The sequence below is a fragment of the Phaseolus vulgaris genome, chromosome 9, assembly GCF_051622355.1.
Source record: "Phaseolus vulgaris cultivar YP4 chromosome 9, ASM5162235v1, whole genome shotgun sequence".
NCBI lineage: Eukaryota > Viridiplantae > Streptophyta > Magnoliopsida > Fabales > Fabaceae > Phaseolus > Phaseolus vulgaris.
The window spans coordinates 32,850,381-32,868,403 of NC_143506.1; the positions used below are offsets into that span (position 1 = coordinate 32,850,381).

Here is an 18,023-nt window from a genome sequence, read left to right on the forward strand (position 1 = left end):
ATATGTTAATGCATTGAACATAAGAAGTTGTGAAGATGAAGATTTGAAGTGAAGACTCTCAACGAGTAGAAAAGGATTTGCAACAACTTTTATATTTGAAGAAGTCTTTCAAGTCAAAGAAAATAAGAACAGTTTTGTTGCTCGAAGCTCTAAGTGTCCAAATCTTCAAATAGAAAACTAGTGGAGTGATCAAACCTTGCATCCATCATAAGATGTTGCATCTCTATCTAGTGAGCAAAAACTGTGATCTTTTAAAGCATTTTTATCTTTTACCAAACCTTAATCGTGAGTAACTCATTTCCAAACAATACTTGTATTTAGCCAAGAGTGATTAAGGTCCAAAGATTACTTAGTGTCTTAGTCAAGAGTGATTGTGCTCTAAAGAATACTCAATTTTAACCAAGAGTGACTGCATTCCAGAAATACTTTATGGTTTAGCCAATAATTGTTGAGGTCCAAACAATACTCGTGTTTTTTAGTCAAGAATGGTTGCGCTCTAAGTAATACTCATGCGTTGTAGTTAGAAGTGGTTGTGTTCAAATAATACTTGTGTTATTTTTAACCAGTAGTAGTTGAGGTCCAAATAATACTCATTTATATCTTTGCAGCATTAGTTTTTACTTAATAAAACTCAATCAATTAATCGAGAAATGAATGTAGTAAGTTGTTTACAAACATTCGTACAAATTAGGGATGGCAAAGCGGGTTGGTCTACCCCGTGTAGGCCCGTCCCGCACTTGGCCCGCAAAATGCAGATCGGGTTGGCCTGCCCCACGTAATGAATGCGAGTTGAATTTTTTGTCCCACCCCACATAAGGACTAGCCCGCATTCGTTTTTTTTTTCAGAACAATCTGCATGGAGTGGAGGTCGTGCGTGTGTGTAGTAAAGTAGAGTGTCGACGTGCGTGCAATGAAGCGACGATCGTGCGTGCGTGCAGGTGCAGTGGAACGAAGCAATGACCGTGCATGCTTGTAATGAAGGTCGACTGTAGAGCGGATCGGTAACCGTGCATGCAGCGAAGCGGCAAAGCGACAACCATGCATCGTGGTGAAGTGAAGGCAAGGAAGGAAGGAGAGGAACAATATATGTGTGCATTGGAATGGAAAACCTAAAGTGACCACAAGAGAGAATAACACTCACTTTGACATTGTGCAAGTTGACAATACACAAAGTTTTCTTTTACTTGCATGTTAACAAGCCAGCCCGCCCAACTGTTGGTCCACGCGGACTACAAGTTATGCAGGGCAAGCTAAAACGGGTCCGCGGGTTGAAAAATTGAATCTACCCCGCATTTTTTACTAACAAGTTGCGGGTCGGCCTGCATAACCGCCCTGCATTTTCATCCCTAGTACAAATGTTTTTCAATAACTATAGAACTAACCAACAATTCATTTTAAATTTTACAATGTTTTCCCAATTTGTTTTCAATATATAATTTACATTTATTTTTTATTGCAATTTTTAATTCTTTGTTCAATATAAACAATTAGTAGAATAATTTGATAAGCTAATTACTTTCAAATAACTTAGTCAATTATAAAAGTGTCAACAATGTTTATGCAATTATAAAGTCACTTGGAATGTGACTTATCATGTTCTCTAAAAAAATTCCTCAAAAATGTGCTTCACATTAAAGTTAATAATTATATTGATGCAATAAATAAAACTATATGTTAAGAAAAATATTAGCTCCTACTACTTGCTACTGTGATTCAATATTTCTTAAAATCAATATTACTTCAAGATTAGTAAAAAAACCCGTGCATTGCTTTGTTCCACCAACTACTTTTAGTATATCAATCAATGTCTACTATATTCAATTTACATTCAATGCAATTTATTTTAACAGAGGCACATTCTGCCTTTTTCCTAACAAACCAGACCCTAAGAACAAATTCTAAAGTAAAATTAGCTTAAAGCAAATAAAGGCATGTGCACCCTAAATTTAAAGTGCTTTGTAATCTCAATTCACTAAAATTTAAGAGTAAAACTTTGTAGAGGAAAACTTCATTGGAACTTTTTACCTAACTTGCCTTCAGATTAGCCAAGCACATTTTTTGAATTACTAGTTTCCCGCCTCCAGAATACCCTGAAAGGACAACTTTCCCCGATCATCAAGGTGGAAATTGGAATGCAATTATCCACTAAAGTCATGACATGAGTTTCAATCAAGTAACCTTAATAATCATGATGGCTGCATCCTTGTGCAAAACCTCGTTATATTCATGGCAAACAAAGCTCTACAATATGCAAAAAGCTTTAGGAAAACTAGATGCCAAATTAGGATGCAATTTACAAAGAAATGTGAATCAACGGTCAAATAATTTTCTTCTGATCCAAAAATAACTAACAGGTGCAAATTGAAAAAAGAAAGTGGAACTAATAATTGAAAAATAAAAACGATACAGACCTGAACACAATTAGGGCAACCCACTTCCGCTGAGCAGCAGCAACATGTGAGAAGCTCTAGTGCGGCTTCCAGGAACTTTGTAAAATAGGGTTGAACCTATAACAAGTTCCAAAAATATCATGAGGTGAAAGTCTGGTCATTGATACTCAAGAAATTTGTTAAACCAGAAACTAGTACGACAAATCTATTAGAACAGGATAATTTAACAACCAAAACCAAAACAGCATCAGTTGAGTATGGATGAAAATATAACGCAAGCAAAATATCATCTAAATGGTTAGACTAGTCAAGTTATTCACCTGTACTGAAATTCCACATCCTCCGGGATGTTGATCATATATTAGAATTCTTTCCGGGTAAAATCGGGTATCATGAGGGTTTGGACATTCAGGAGCCAAGTCAGACAAGTTGCATGTGATATGTCTGCAAGCAAATGCATGTAATAACATTACACATAAATTAATAGCAATTACACAAGATGAAAAAGAGTAACAGTATCACGCAGTAGAAAGAGGAAAAGGTTTTAATGTCTTGATCTGCCAGACTAACATATTTTCACTTCAAGTTATGTTTCACTAATACAGGGTCCAGAGTGCAGAAAAAGTAAACTCCGACATATCAATTAAGAGAAATTCAAAGCCAGATTCCTTACTTCAGAAACATGCATAAACAAACTGGTAGGCAGAGAAGTAATGAGAGCGGTTGGAAAGTGTATCATAAGAAGTTTAAAAATAGAAGGGGCTAGTCGTTACATGGGGGGTAAGACTTTTTGAGAAAGTCTATATATATAGGCCGTAATTCCTCTGTTTCCTTGTGCGTGTGTTTTGGGTGGATAATTGTGAATAATACAGAACGGGTATATTTTTACATCATCTCTGTCTTGTTTCGTCATCTCTTGAGAAGACATGTAACACAAACTCAAAAAGAGGAAGCATTTCATTACAAATTGACAATCAATTATATAATAATTATCTTTTATGAGAAAACTCAACGGGCAATTAGAGAGCAACAAACAACTTGCTAGGAAAGTGGCATTAAAATGATAAGAACTCCTATACCAACAGTTTTATATATTTACATATAGATCTAAATAGATTAGGAGCTTTTGTTGAGAATTTTTACCAAAAGTTCTATATCTGCTGAAATAACATTAGTAATAACAACAAGAACATCTTTAGATTTGGTCAAATTACACCTGTCTTCATTTCTTTCAAAAATTACAGTAACTTCCCATGTTTGGTAAGCACCTTTTAGCATTGTCAATAAATAATATGAAAATCCCCACTGTAGCTTTACAAACTGGTGAAAGATATAGGGAGATCGCTGCAATTTATGAAAAAGTGAAGAGCTGAGTGTAATTGAAGACAATAAACCCAGGAGAGTCAGAGCGACTGACTCTATCAATGATAATACTGTCAAAGGGTAATCTATGTGAATGGGTGAGAAGGAAAATGATAAAAATCTAAATGTAAGGTATTTAAAGCAAAAACAAATAAAATAGAGCTCAGCATATGCAACCACATGCAACAAAGTTCATGAGCAACGGTATACAGAACTTGGATGGAAGGAATAGGACTTTTGTATATCATGCTGATGCCAAAGCTTAAAAATTAACACAAGAAACTTACAAAGGCACTACGTGTAAAATTGCATGTGAAGCAGCATGCAGACCTCCACGGAAATCAAAATTTTGCTTGACTACTGCTTCTTTTATTGACAGTGGCACAGGAACCCAAACTGCCTGATGTCGAAAACACACATGCCACATGAGAATAATTAAAAGAAAGTCATTAAAGAAACTCTTAAAAGTGCTCAAATTACCTGTGACTCGTATGAGTAATGAGGAAGTGCGAGGTCAACAGTATCAAAGATTTGATTGCTTCCTCTCCAAATACGATAAAAACCAAACCAAGTAGTTGTTACTTTGCATACATCAGCCCGGGCATTTGATTTTGGAAACATGTTGGTTTCTACCTTGAGTGGATAGGCCTGCAAGACACATGAGCTTTGAAAGACCTAAATATCCCTATTCCTAATTTCTGGAATTATGTAAACTATATTATTCTACCTAATTTATGCAATACATTAAGCTAGTAGATTTTTACTTTACTGACATTAGATAGATCTAATTCTTACTTTATGCACTCAGGCCCAAGAAAGAAGTTAACAATAAATCATGGTTTTCTAAAGAATCAGTGAACATGGTCTAGCACAAGTCTAAAGAACAAGAATCAATAATGTCCAAATATTAACAATAGTTATACACTATAAAACTCAAAAGATAATTCAAAGGATCTCGAGAAAGCAGGAGAATACATACAACATTACCCCCAATGACATGAATATCAGTGTAATCTCGAGTCTTTGTATAATACTTTAGATCAGCCTCTTTGCAGAAAGCAGTTTTATTAGATAGATCTAATTTTTCAACCAAATAGGTTTTCCCCTGGCACATATACACAGCACCTTCATATACCTGAATCAAGTTATATACACTTGATGAGACATGGATAAGAAAAAGAAGCCAAATTACCCTTTTCATCTAGGAAGTAGAAGTCACAACCTGAAAGAATGCCTTGCTTTCCTCTATCTCTTCAAGGACTTCATTTTTTTTCTGATCTATGACACTGTATCTTACATTTTCTATTGCTCGGATATTGACTGCATGTGAGGGTAATTTCTGGAACATAGAAGGAAACGCAAACCAACAAGAAAAAGTAGTAATCTTACAATCTACAAATATTTTAGAGCACAAAAATTAATAAATCAACTAGAACAGACAGACATGAAACCTAATTTCTTCAAAAAATAAATCACAAATACCTCAGGGCCAATGTAGTTCCATATTGTAGAAGAATCAGAAGATAGAACAGAACTCAAGTATCCTCTAGTTTTTAGAGAAATTATTACACCCTCCAAGCAAGGACCAAAATATTGTTCATCGTAGTTCACACATAGAGGGTATTCATGAGCAGCACAGACCAAATGTTGCTCAAGAATCTGAACAAAGTATGCCATAATTAGCATAAGCCCTTCCATTTGTTCAAACTCAAAATAGTGAATCCAAAAAAAAGAATAGGCCAAAGTTAAGAACCTTCTTGTTTTGAGAATCAACATGACAACATTCAATTGGTCTTTCAAAAAGTTTATTGGGATGTGTCATGAAGTATTGATCCAGAGGGCCCCCGAATGCAACATAGACAGCAAGAGATGGTTTATCTCTCCTCCCACCTCTACCAGCTTGTTGCCACATGCTAAAAGTATAATTGCTTTTAAGTACATAAATCCACACATATAAAGCTATTAAAAATGTTTAATAAGTCATTGATGTTAAAAGAACTGGGCAAATACCTTGCAATACTACCAGGAAATCCTAGATGCAGAGTGGCATCAATTTCTCCAACATCAATGCCCAACTCAAGAGCATTAGTTGCCGCAACACCACGTATTTTACCACCAAAAAATGAACTCTCTATTTTTCTTCTTTCCTGTCAATGCTAAACAACCAGTATTAAGTCTAGGAGAACCATATGATGTCCAAAAACTGATCAGCCCATTAATTAAGAAAAACAAAAGAGTAAGTCAACCAATCAACTGAAACAAGAAATAATCCAAAAAAGAACCAAATTTATGTGGAGAGGTTCATTACTTTTCAACAAAACTTCATTAGTGCCACTTTGGTCTCTCTCTCTAGATATATATATATATATATATATATATATATATATATATTTGTATGCATGTATAAATAAATTGAACTAACAACAAACATAGAATCTGATCAACAATACTGTTTAAAATTAAAAATATAAATAAATGGTAACCAAGAAAGAAAGATACAATAATATGCTGATGGTGTTAAAGGGCGTAAATCCTTTCAACAACAACAACCAAGTCCAAATAGTCAGACTCACGTAGACTCATCAACTCCAGCCACAGGCTCCATCAAATAACCAAATTTTCAGTAACAGTTTCTCTCTAACTTAAGTTCCTCATCTTTTATTTTCCAATATGTAAATTCCATCATTTTGATCCTCACTAAATCTATGTTTTGATTTGATTCCAAACCAGAAAAAAAAAAGGAGACCTCTGCGATGTAGCCACCACGATATGCACATATCGAATCCACCAGCCACGGGGCTGTCTCATGAAGAATCTCACGGCTGTCATTTACGGCAATTCAAATTTCATGAGCTTCTGCCTTTAAAACCCACTAAATAACCACTAACTTAAATTCGAAACAGATATCAAATAACAAAAACAGAATCTAAGAAAAGTAAATCATCAAATCACAATATTGATTACTAAACTACACAAGAACATGAAATTGACTTGACATACGTGTAGGATAAAACAAGCTCACAAAGTTTCCGTGATTTACAAAATGCAATACAGCGAAGACCATGCTGAACCATTTCTGCAAAAAGACGTGAAACATCCACAATTGGGCTGCAAAAATCATTCAAGCTAAGATACTTTAGAATACTGCAAATTCTAATATTTATACAAATCATAAAAATATTAAGTATTCAAGACTCTTCATTTTATACAGCATGTTGTGTTGATTTGGTGGTATACATTATATCTAATATGAAGAAAATTGTAAATTATACGAAACTCTAATTGTTTACTACTACTATATATCTGAATATGCTGCTTTGATAAATCTCAAGCATGAAAATAAATAGTTAAAAAATTATTCCTTTTTTATAATGTCTGCTAATACATTAAACTTGTCCAGAGTATGGACAGGTGTCAGGTTCCTATAATTTGTTTCCCACCAGAAAGTTGAATCAGTTCTACTTTTTATTAAATTGAGATTGAATTGAACTGTTGCTCTCTAATCTATGCCTAGCCCCTAATCTATGCCTAGCCCACTTTTTCTAGTTAGGTATATAAAGCAATTCCTAGGCTTTCACATAACAGTTTAAGCTTTTAGGAAAGTTGATGTTGAACATGGGTTATTGGAATCTACGACCAGGTAGAGAAGTCAAAGCCAGCATCTCATTCTTCAATTTTCTTAATTAAATTAAATAACAGTCCAAGGTTAGACAGGCCTAAGACCATGCCTTAAGCCCAACGGGCCCTTGCATGTGGTAAGATATAGGAGGTGTAAAATCATTCTTGGGAATCCATCCATACATTATTTAAGGCATGCAGGTCAACTTACATAAGGTTGCATACATCAAAAGCAATAGTTGCATGCAAAGTTTTTTCCATATATAAGAGGATTATCACCTTGAACGAACAAAATTAGCACTTTCATCAGCCAACTCATCAGTACCCATAGCAAACTGAGTTTTTTTAATGATCTGTAGTCATGTAGCAACAGAATTTATCTCCTAAAAATATTAGTTAACAATATAAGAACTATAAAACTTCACAAATACATTAAAATTTCAACTTACAGCTTTTGGACGCAAAGCAGGGTTCCAAAGGACAAAAAGTTTCCTTGTAGATGGACTTCCATCATTCTGAAATAGCTCCAGCGTAGATAAATTTGCAAGTTCCTAGGACACGGACAATTCATGGCTTAATCAGAGTGTGGCAGTAAAGCAATTCCAAGAAGAATACCAAATAACCTTATAATTCTAAAAAATTACAAAGTAAAACATGCATGCAATTTAAAAATTCAGGTCCATGTGACTGATAACATGCCAAAAGAAATATGTAAAACTAAGTGTATAAAAAATGTAACTACTTCCAAGAATTATTTACCATAGAATGCTCCCGAGGATTTGCAGAAGTTGCAGTAGAAAAAACAAAAGAAGGAACAGATCCATATACTGCAAGTTGAAGCAAATAGTTGATTCACACTGCCATTTAAAACTTAAATACACAAATTTATATGGAAATGTTTCTTGAAGCTCCAAACCATGTGAACAGAGTCGTTTTAGCCTCCTCAAGATAAGGGCAGTGTGACTTCCAAATGTTCCCTTGTAAGTATGACTTTCATCAATTACCACAAACCTAATTGATTAAGATAGAATAAACCTCAGCAAAATAACAATCCATTAAGAAATATTCCATATAAATACCAAATCAGTATGGTTGATCATATACTCCATATACCTTAGGTTTGATAAAATCCGACTAAACTGTTGATGATGGGGCAAGATTGATATGTGTAACATATCTGGATTTGTGATCAACTGCATCAGTATAATACAAAATGAGGACATTTTACTGGAATCTGTTTGGTCCAGAGGAAAAATTAGTTAATAAATTACCAATCTAGAATTATCACGGAGCCACATCCTCTCACTGTGAGAAGTATCACCATCATATATACCAATATTAAAGTCATTATCAAATCCTTTTGTCATGTGTAACAACGCTCTTAGTTGATCTTGAGCTAATGCCTGCATGATGAAATATTTTAGCTATCTAAACAACAATCCCCACAAAAAAAGAAGAAATATTATGATTATCTGGAGGCATTTAGACTTTAGAATTCAGAAATAAAAGAGAGATTGCAACAACCTTTGTGGGAAATATGTACAAAGCACATGAAGATGAATTCATGGACAACACTTCTAGGACTGGTAGATTATAGCAAAGGGATTTGCCACTAGATGTCATTGTAGCCACAACAACATTTTCACCATGAAGGGAAGCTTGTATAGACTCTGCCTATGTAAACCTCACATCAGAAAACATTTATTTCTGAGTGAGAAACTATTAATTGGAAAACAACACACATTCCTTTTGTACCTGGTGACTGTAAAATTTGGAAACCCCAATACACTTCAGTGCAGATCTCATTTTCTCTGATAGATCAATATGGTTCTTACTGTAAATCGCTTTTCTGGCACATATGTCTTCAATGTGCACAATCTGCATAAACCCAATATTCATAATGCAACACTCAGCACTATTAAAGAAAAGTTCAACCTGATTTTGATTAACTACTGAAAACAACAAAGTATAAAGCATGGTCACACTTTGTCTATAAGACACAAGTGTTTTTCAACAACAGATCATATAAAACCCAATATTCATAATGCAACACTCAGCACTATTAAAGAAAATTTCAACACTCCTGATTTTGATTAACTACTCAAAACAACAAAGTATAAAGCATGGTCACACTTTGTCTATAAGACACAAGTGTTTTTCAACAACAGATCATATAAAACGCAAAAGTTTCACCTGTCAGACGATATAGCGCTGTGCAGTCTTGTTTTTATGTATAATAAGCATTGATATGCTCAAATGATACCTGTATAATCTTAAGCTAACATTGTACTTCATGAATATCTATATTGTTATTCTATGTTGTAAGGAATGTTCGTTCGTTACGTTGACCAAAAGGATCCGCATAAAGCTTTTGTCACATCAACAATCTCTTCGAAAATAAGCTAAAGTTGTTTTACTTCATCAACTCCCTATTGCTTGCTTTGTCAACACTTGAGAGAACTTTTTGTTTTGTACGATTCAATGCTTTACATAGTTTCGAGTAAAAGGCACCCTGATCAAGACCTAATAAGCTCAACCAGCTATTGTGATGTTGCTTAAAGAAGAAAAGAGCATTTAATATATGCATGAAGTGCATCATCTTCTACATCCAAGTTGCTCAGACACAAGGAAGACATTCAAGAGAGTTTGAAGCTTCTCAATGGTCAAAAAAGGATTTACAATGACTCTTTTCTTCCACGCCTATATAAAGTTATCTTTCAAGAAGAAAAGTAGAAGAGTTTGAATTGCCAAAGTGCTAAATCGCTGTCAAAATCTTTATGTGACTTAAAATAGCTTTATCAAAACATTGTTGTGTTCATCTAGCACATTAGAAGAGAGTGCTTAGCCTTGTAAATGTCGAAAGACGCAACCCCTTTCTAGTGAGCAACTCTGTGATCTTTTGATCCTAGTCTTGACAATTTCTTGTCTTAGCCAGGAGTGGCCTATTGTTCTACAACACTCAATTTTAGCTAAAAGTGGCTAAGTGTTAAATAATACTTGACGGATTAGCTAGAAGTGACTACATTCCGAAAAATGTATACAGGTTAATCAAGAGTGGCTACAAGCCGAAAAAATACTCTTGTATCTTGTAGCGTTAGTCTTTTTAGTGGAACTGAAACAGTGGCTTGAGAATTGGACGTGATATGTGCTATTAGAGAAACCAGTATAAAAACATATTAAGTAATTTATTCCCTTCCTTAACTTGTTAAGTTGCATGTTATAACTCCTGCACTAACTTGAGAAGGTGAGGTTTTCAAACTCAGTTTTTGAAAATCATTGTCATTCCCTCTGGCCAGTATAAACCTATCGTTTGATTGCACATCTTCAGACGATACTTGCAAAAAAAATTTAAAACACAATTCAACTCCCCTTCTGTTTTAACTGTTTTATTCACAAGCACTAGTATGAAGTGTTTGGTAGAAGGATTTTTTTTTTCATACCCTAGAATCATGATTCATAGAAATCATTAATCCTTTAATTAGGATTCCTAGGAATTAGTAAACATTTTTTGGTAGGTGAAAAGTATTTCCAGGAATATTTACACGTTTTTTAAGAAATCAAAAGATGTGTTAATTTTATCAAAATCTTTAATTTATTGTCACATTAAATGATTTAATAAAAGTAACATGGTATGCTTTTCAGTAAAAAAATTTAACTCGCGAAAGTTAGTTTCCCACTGCTCCTATGGGAATGATGCTATGGGAAACTTGGCTAAAACCCATTCCCATGAAACTTTTCTACCTGGTTTCCCAACATCAGATTCTTGGGCAACTACAGTCTTTCCAATTGCCAAATTGCTACTCAACCCCGTAGAGTAAGACATGCCTTGGTACATATTCATGAGCAAAAAAGGAACATTAAATTTATCAATAAATATTATTGTTGAGTATTTGACATTGCATATGCTTATGCAAATCACGGTTTCCGGAAGATTTCATGTTATACTTTCAAAAGCCCAAAAAACTATTGCAACAAAATACCTGCCCTTCTGATCCAATTCCTTTCTTAAGATGATCAATCATCTCCACAGCCAGTAATGACTTTGTGTCCTGCCAAAACAATAGCAAGTGGTGTAAAGCATAGCTATATGGTCTACCCTAATAGTAGAATTTCAGCAATATATAATATATTTTTCATCTATATATTTCCACATGCAATAACTTCTATCAACCCTCTCTTTAGAAATCAAACCAAAATTCTATTGGAAATTTCAGCTACAGACAAGGGCCTCATGAACCTTTTAAACAGTAAATTTTTTTCTTTGGACATAAGAAAACATACGTTTCATTTTCCTCTATTTTTTTCTTTCATTATCTCCTTGCATTAGGTGAAATTTGGAAATACGCAGACGACTAGAAGTTAAAAATAAATGTAACATGGATGAATGCATACATGACACCCAATATGGTTTAAGTCAGATTTTGAGGTAGTTTTTCTTCTCTTTACACGTTTTGATTTGTCTTCTTTTTTGACAAAATCATCATCCTTGACTGCTGCAAGCAACTCTTCCAAGGAAATCCCCACAGTCATCTCATCTCCAAATTCGTACTGCAAATAAGAATGCACATTTTTCAGCATCTTTAATATTACTGACGCGATGTGCCTGATGCAGTTGCAATTTAAAAATGTTCATTTACAATTTTTGTTTTAGTCTGTTTTATTTTGACTTTAAAGAGCTTTTCTCATGCTAAGTCATCACACAACTAGCATGTGACGTTTCAACAAGGCTTAGACGTGAGAATATGAGTGAATTACTTTGTACTCTCTTTTTTTTTTTTAAAAGTGCTTTTTTTAATCAAATAAGCAATTTTATTGGCTTTTTTTCATGTTTGTCTAATCTGCTTATTTTAAAAATAAGCAGTTATTTTTCTTTATAATAAGCAAATCCTGTCTACTTCTTAAATAAGTGATTATTTTAAAGATTACTTGTTTGAGAAACGTTTATTTTAAGTTTAAACAACCTACCCTATAGGGACTCTGAAATATTGAGCTAAACAGATGTGTATAAGCCTAGTATAAACAAACCTAGAAATCTTTATTTATCAACTTTGGTCATCATGTTACAGCTGTAAATTGAAAGGTTTATACTCACTAGAACCACTCCTTTTATAGTTCCACTTGAATCTATCCTACTTTCTTCCCAAACTCTTAGAATTTTAGCCACTGTCTATACCATTTTTACTGCATCAGTTCCTTCAACAAAGAAAGCTGCATGCCTTGCCTATCTAATAACTAGCATGTTATGAATTATAACCATTCTAACAAAATCCTAGCACAATGCCCTGTTAAAAAAGCCAACTATTAAGTCCCACACTAATAAGTGAAATAACAGTCGAAGTTTATGCAAGTAGATGTGTAGGATACAATGCAATTTCTATGATACTTGTGCAACCAAAGTTTGGTTTCAGGAGTAAATTTGTATCTATTATAGAAATTTGCATTAAACATAATTGGGTCTACAGTGGATCATTTGTGAAGAATAATGTAACAGAAACATACCGGTAGTTGTTCAAAAGCCCACCCTAGAATTTTACGGAAAGAACTGTCCCTTCTCTTCAATGTACTGACAGTCTTTGAAACATACAACCACTTGCGCACTATTAAACAAGACATGTCAAGCAAAATTGAAAAGAAAAAAAAACTATCCTGATGAAATAGAAGAATATCAGTAAATATCAGCAACAAAACAACAGTCCACATCTTCAGTATACCTCTTTTAGGATTGTCTTCAACTAGATCATCATTGCCTGTTGAATGATTAAGGATAACAATGATATCATCAAAACTTGTCTTCTCTACATCATCCCTGAAACATACCAACTGCAAAGGATTCAATCCAAAATTTAGAGCAGGAAAGTGCAACACGCTGTAACCATTTCCCTGTTCCAGACAAAGCATAACAAAAACAATGCATTGAACACGGAATAGTCACTTCAAGGAACAATCCTTATTCCTCGACCTCGCCACAACATGAACAAAAAATAAAGAAGCAACTACGAAATACCACCACAAAACTAAAAAGAAGAAACAAAATCAATTTACATGTGGACAAAGAAGCGAAAGATTCTTAATGTCACCGAGGCCAAGTTTAACCCCAAACTTAGCAAGCTCACTAAGCGCCTCCTCAAGCAGAATCGAGGTCAAATCTCTAAGCTGCATATAAATAAACGCGGAAAAGATGTTCACAAATGCAAACGCCTTCACCAGTATCTTCAACCACGGTGGACACAAACATATAGCACCGTCACTGACACGTTTTCTCAGGCCGCCGCCACCACCTCCTTTCGAACGAGCTCTTTTCAGCAACTTGCAGTGTCCGAACGGCAGTTCCGATAAACAATTGACGGACTCCAAAACCTTGACGAAAACCTCGCAATTGTGCTCGCCAAGAGGACCATCGCTAGTGTCCCTCAATGTGTTCAGTATGAGATGATACGGAAGCTCTATCTGCTTCGCAGAACCTAAAGCCCCTTCGGTTGAGGTCTCCAACGATTTTTCTTTTCCTAACTCGGAATTAGACGCATTATTCTCAGTAGCGTCGCGTAAAAGTGATAAATCCTCCTTTATGGAGGACCACGTAGAATCCGCGAGATCAGAGGTTGAACCTGAAGCATTGGTAGTGTGAGGAACATTAGGCTGAAGAGAGTCGGATGTTGTAGAAGGTTCCTTTTCCTTTTTGGTAAACGGAATGAGGACGAGAAACTCGTTGTGTTGGATGGGGTAAGAGGCAATTTGAGTGTGCAATCGCAATTTGTCACCCTGAAACAAGCAATGTGTTAGTTAGTTAGTTAGTTAGTAAATGCCGTTATGTAAGTGCTTCTAGAAAACGGAGAAAAAAAGTGCGAGGATTGGTTAAAGAGAAAGTGGAGGAGGGAAAAAGTGTAGTGGTGCCTTGAAAAAGAGGTGGAAATTGGGGGAGGTGGTGGCCGGGGGAAATGATTGGCGGAGGAGAAGCTTGAGGTGGTGGAGGGTTGTGGTGGGGGTGACGGGAAGAGTGATTGATTCGCCAGTTAGGGCGCGGATTTGGATTTCCTTATGGTTGCTCTCTGGCATTGTCCTTCTATTCTAACAACGCCGGAACGTGGGTCAGAAATCGCTCGCCGCCTCTTTATGCCGTTGTGTTTACAATGGGAAGCAAAAACCTCCAGGGGAGAGAGTACATTGGTCAAGTCTCTTATGATTGTGTGTTGTATTTCACCTTCCAAAACTTGTTTTTATTTTATTATTTATGTTTTTTCTTTGTTATTATTATAACAAACTTTTTTACAATTAATAATATTATTATTATAACAAATTATTTTATAACCGATAATGTTATTTAATTTCAATACAAATTATGGTCATAATTATATTTTATAAAATTATAAATATTATATTTATTTATTTAAATTTCACAATTTAAAATGTTTACATATATCTATAATTTTTCATCTAAATTTTTTTACAAATATCAAAAGTTGAAATTTGATTTTTAATACAAACACAATTATTTTCTTACAAATTGGAATAATTTGCAATGTGTTTGAAAGTCACAGTTCCGAAAATAATGTCTAAATTACAAACAAATAAAAATCTGCAAAATAAATAAATAGTTTTTTAAATTTTATTTACATGAATATAATTTTGTGTATTATTTTTATGACAATTTTTCATGTTCGAACAATGTTAACTAACCCGTAATATTACGAAAGTTGACTTTAAACCCTATAAAACCGGCTCAAAATAAGGTGAGATCTTCAACACGTAATTTTATCAAAAATAATAATTAATTGACAAAATTTTAATTGACTTAAATATAAAAAAAAGGTCTCATATTTTATTATTTATAAATTTTTAATTACATAAATAAATTGTTTAACTTATATTTAAAACATTTAGAAAAGTTAAAATTTCTCTTCCAACCATAACATTACTCACAAACTTCAAAAAAATTTCATACATTCACTATGACATATCACAATCCAAACAGAGTCACTTTCTTCACAATTTCCTCTAAAATCCTCACACATTCACTCCTATCATATGTATCTCTTTCTCAATCCAAACAAACCATTCATGTGTTTTTGTAAAGTGGATTAAAATAGTGTTTCAAATATTGTCAATTTGATTTTAACTTAATATTAAGAAAGGTTTTAACTTAGTAAACATCATTTTCTGTCGGTTGACAATGGAAAAATATTACACAGTAAACCTTTGTCTAGATTAAGGAGCAGAAGACACAGCGGAAAAAGAAAGAAAAAAATTGGAAAGTTTAATTGTTGGGTTAAAAAAGAGTGAACACTATAACAAAATCATTAAATAGAAAATAATTTTATAAATAAAAAATAATTAGTTGTTACCGTGACTAAATTATAAATAATTTTAAAGATTAAAAAAATTATTAGTTTCTAATATTAATAAATAGTTTTTAAATTGGAATCTAATTAACTATCAAGGTTTTAACTACCAATTATTTAGATTCTAAATTTGAAAACTATTTATCAATAATATAAATTAATTTAGAAACCAATAATTTTTTTAGTCTTTAAAATGGTCTCTAATTTACTTACTATAACAACTAATTATTTTTTATCTCTAAAATTAGTTTTTATTAAATGATTTTTTTTAGTGGAAAACAATAAAACTTAGAAAAAAGTCTTAAAAAACTATATAAAGAAAAAAATATTCAAAATTAGGTGAATACTTTCTACAATAAAGTTGTTGTGAAAAGAAAATGTAAAGAAAGAACAAAATACTAATATAAATTGTTGTTTGAAAGTCACTTCCTAAAGATATTATGGGGCAAAATACTAACCACTTTTATTTTTTAAAAATATGTCGTCAACTAAGTTCTTAAAAAGGAAAAAAAAAACACCTTTTGAAATTCAATTTGAAAGAAAACTTCCCTTTGAAACTTTTAAGATTTGGCTTGCTTCGATTATGCTTTTATTCCATATGATTAAAGGGGTAAGCTTGAACATAAATAAAAAATTTAAAATTTACATTTTATAGGAGTGGAGATTTTATAGGAGATTCTATAAAATATCATTTGTACAACTTACAAATGGGTAAGATTTTCTTTAGTACGGGTGGGAAGTTTGATGAGTTATTTAAGTGAAATTGTGTATAAATGCAAATAAAGAAATCAAGCTTAAATTTATACTATGATTCGAACAATTCATCAAATTTTGGAGGTCAAAATGAAGATACATTAGATGATGATCATGATGATAAAATGGATGTCAGTTTTATGTGAATGAAGCTTTGGAATTGTCTTGAAATATTTTCGCAATTAAGATTATTAAAGACTTATATATGTTGTCTAATGGTTTTATAAATAAGTCACAAATATTTTTACGACAACCAAAAGAACAAGAATACACGTAATAGAAAGAGAAAATGAACACTTTTATATTTGTTCACCCCTAACATTGACTATCTTTACTTCTCCAACACCAAATGTAAATGATTCACTAAAAAAATCAATTATTTACAAGTATTCACACTGTCACTTCTTATTTACAACAACTAGACAAATCCTCTTTAGACTATCCACTAAACTCCACCTATATGTTTAAGCATGAGTATTCTCTTAAGGTTTCGTACATAAAGTCGTTTTAGGCTATACAACAACAAAAATGTTGTTTACAAGTTTCACTTTGAGTGGATATGAAATATGAATACTCATGTTCTAAGAGATAACTTCAGATTCGTGAAGGATTTATAGTGAAGATCACCCTCTCCTTATTGGAGGAGTGAAGAACAACAAAAATCCATGGAAAATGAAGGAGTGGTTGCAGCGGAAGTGAAAGAGATAAGTGGAATATGTTGCGATTTTCCAAAGCTTTTGAGAAAAACTAACTTACAAGTCCCAATGAATGTTCCTTGTGGAAGAAACTTAAGGTATAATGTTCTCCTTTGTGACATTTGAGAGAGAAAGAAATTTGTTAGAGCAACGTTAATTTCACTATATGCAAAAGTGAAGACAACATGTAAGAGGAAGTTATTTAGAGTTGGATAGTTTCTTTTGTACTCTAGCCCAAATGAAACTCAAATTCAAATGCTACCTAAATATAATGTACATGTAGCTAGCAAGATACTTTACTCCTAAAGAAGCTTGCAAGATAAGCTTCCAAAGAGACAGGCAAGATTTTTGAATAGATGGAAGCTCCTTTGTGTATCCATGTGAAACCTTCCTACTCCTTTGGTCACCATGGCGGGCCAACTTGAGGCCCATGGTTGGCCAAATTTTGACGCTCAAATTTATTTATTAATCTACTAAAAGAAAGTTAAAATATTACAACAAATTTTTATCCTATACAAATATTTACAAAAATAAGAAGATTTTTTTTTTAATATTCCACTATCCAAATAAGTAGAGTATTTTTCTTTGAAACTTCCTCTTCTCCAATCCTCTTAGCCATTTACATTGTTATAGACCCAATATGTTCTTTCAAGGATAATGCTCCATAATGCTCTAACTATTCGGGAAGATCTATCATCATATCTATATCATCCTCAAAATCAACAATCTTTGTAAAAGGATATAAATCACATATATTAAAAGTAGGGTTGACTCCATATTCATGATAATCGTTTGGTCTACAATTATCATTTATTCCTTTGATGACTTGGAGTGGACCATCTTCTTTTGAATTGAGTTTTGATTGTCTT

The 18,023-nt window shown here is 33.3% G+C and overlaps 1 protein-coding gene across 9 annotated transcripts; it reads right to left on the reverse strand.

The window, feature by feature from the left end:
* Positions 1-1,746: 1,746 nt before the first annotated feature.
* Positions 1,747-14,573, reverse strand: LOC137821183 (UBQ, helicase-c and DEAD-like helicase domain-containing protein). 9 transcript variants are annotated; one of them, XR_011082752.1, is made up of 27 exons: positions 14,262-14,559; positions 13,413-14,129; positions 13,082-13,190; positions 12,870-12,967; positions 11,763-11,918; positions 11,351-11,419; positions 9,126-9,248; positions 8,895-9,044; positions 8,642-8,773; positions 8,484-8,563; positions 8,287-8,381; positions 8,130-8,197; positions 7,820-7,921; positions 7,650-7,723; positions 6,753-6,860; positions 6,499-6,574; positions 5,763-5,899; positions 5,506-5,665; positions 5,235-5,411; positions 4,975-5,091; positions 4,740-4,887; positions 4,233-4,400; positions 4,040-4,152; positions 2,711-2,834; positions 2,412-2,507; positions 2,179-2,241; positions 1,747-2,090 (listed from the first exon to the last, which is right to left on the reverse strand). XR_011082752.1 is itself a non-coding variant. In XM_068625653.1 (27 exons), exons 1-27 carry the CDS (start codon positions 14,421-14,423, stop codon positions 2,067-2,069), a joined length of 3,654 nt encoding a protein of 1,217 aa, XP_068481754.1. In that variant the 5' UTR covers positions 14,424-14,573; the 3' UTR covers positions 1,747-2,066. The 9 variants fall into 9 exon arrangements, 3 of the variants coding, with proteins under 3 accessions (XP_068481754.1, XP_090151524.1, XP_090151523.1); XR_016515613.1 differs by having other exon boundaries at positions 4,732-4,887; positions 4,975-5,144; XM_068625653.1 differs by having other exon boundaries at positions 4,732-4,887; positions 14,262-14,573.
* Between the last annotated feature and the right edge of the window lie 3,450 nt (positions 14,574-18,023).

Excerpts from the sequence above, each read along its gene's own strand:
- LOC137821183 (XM_068625653.1), bottom strand. The coding sequence starts at position 14,423 with ATGCCAGAGAGCAACCATAAGGAAATCCAAATCCGCGCCCTAACTGGC. Across the intron at positions 14,130-14,261 it reads ATTTCCACCTCTTTTTCAAG|GGTGACAAATTGCGATTGCA; the intron begins GCACCACTACAC and ends TGCTTGTTTCAG. Across the intron at positions 7,724-7,819 it reads CTGCTTTGCGTCCAAAAGCT|ATCATTAAAAAAACTCAGTT; the intron begins GTAAGTTGAAAT and ends ACATGACTACAG.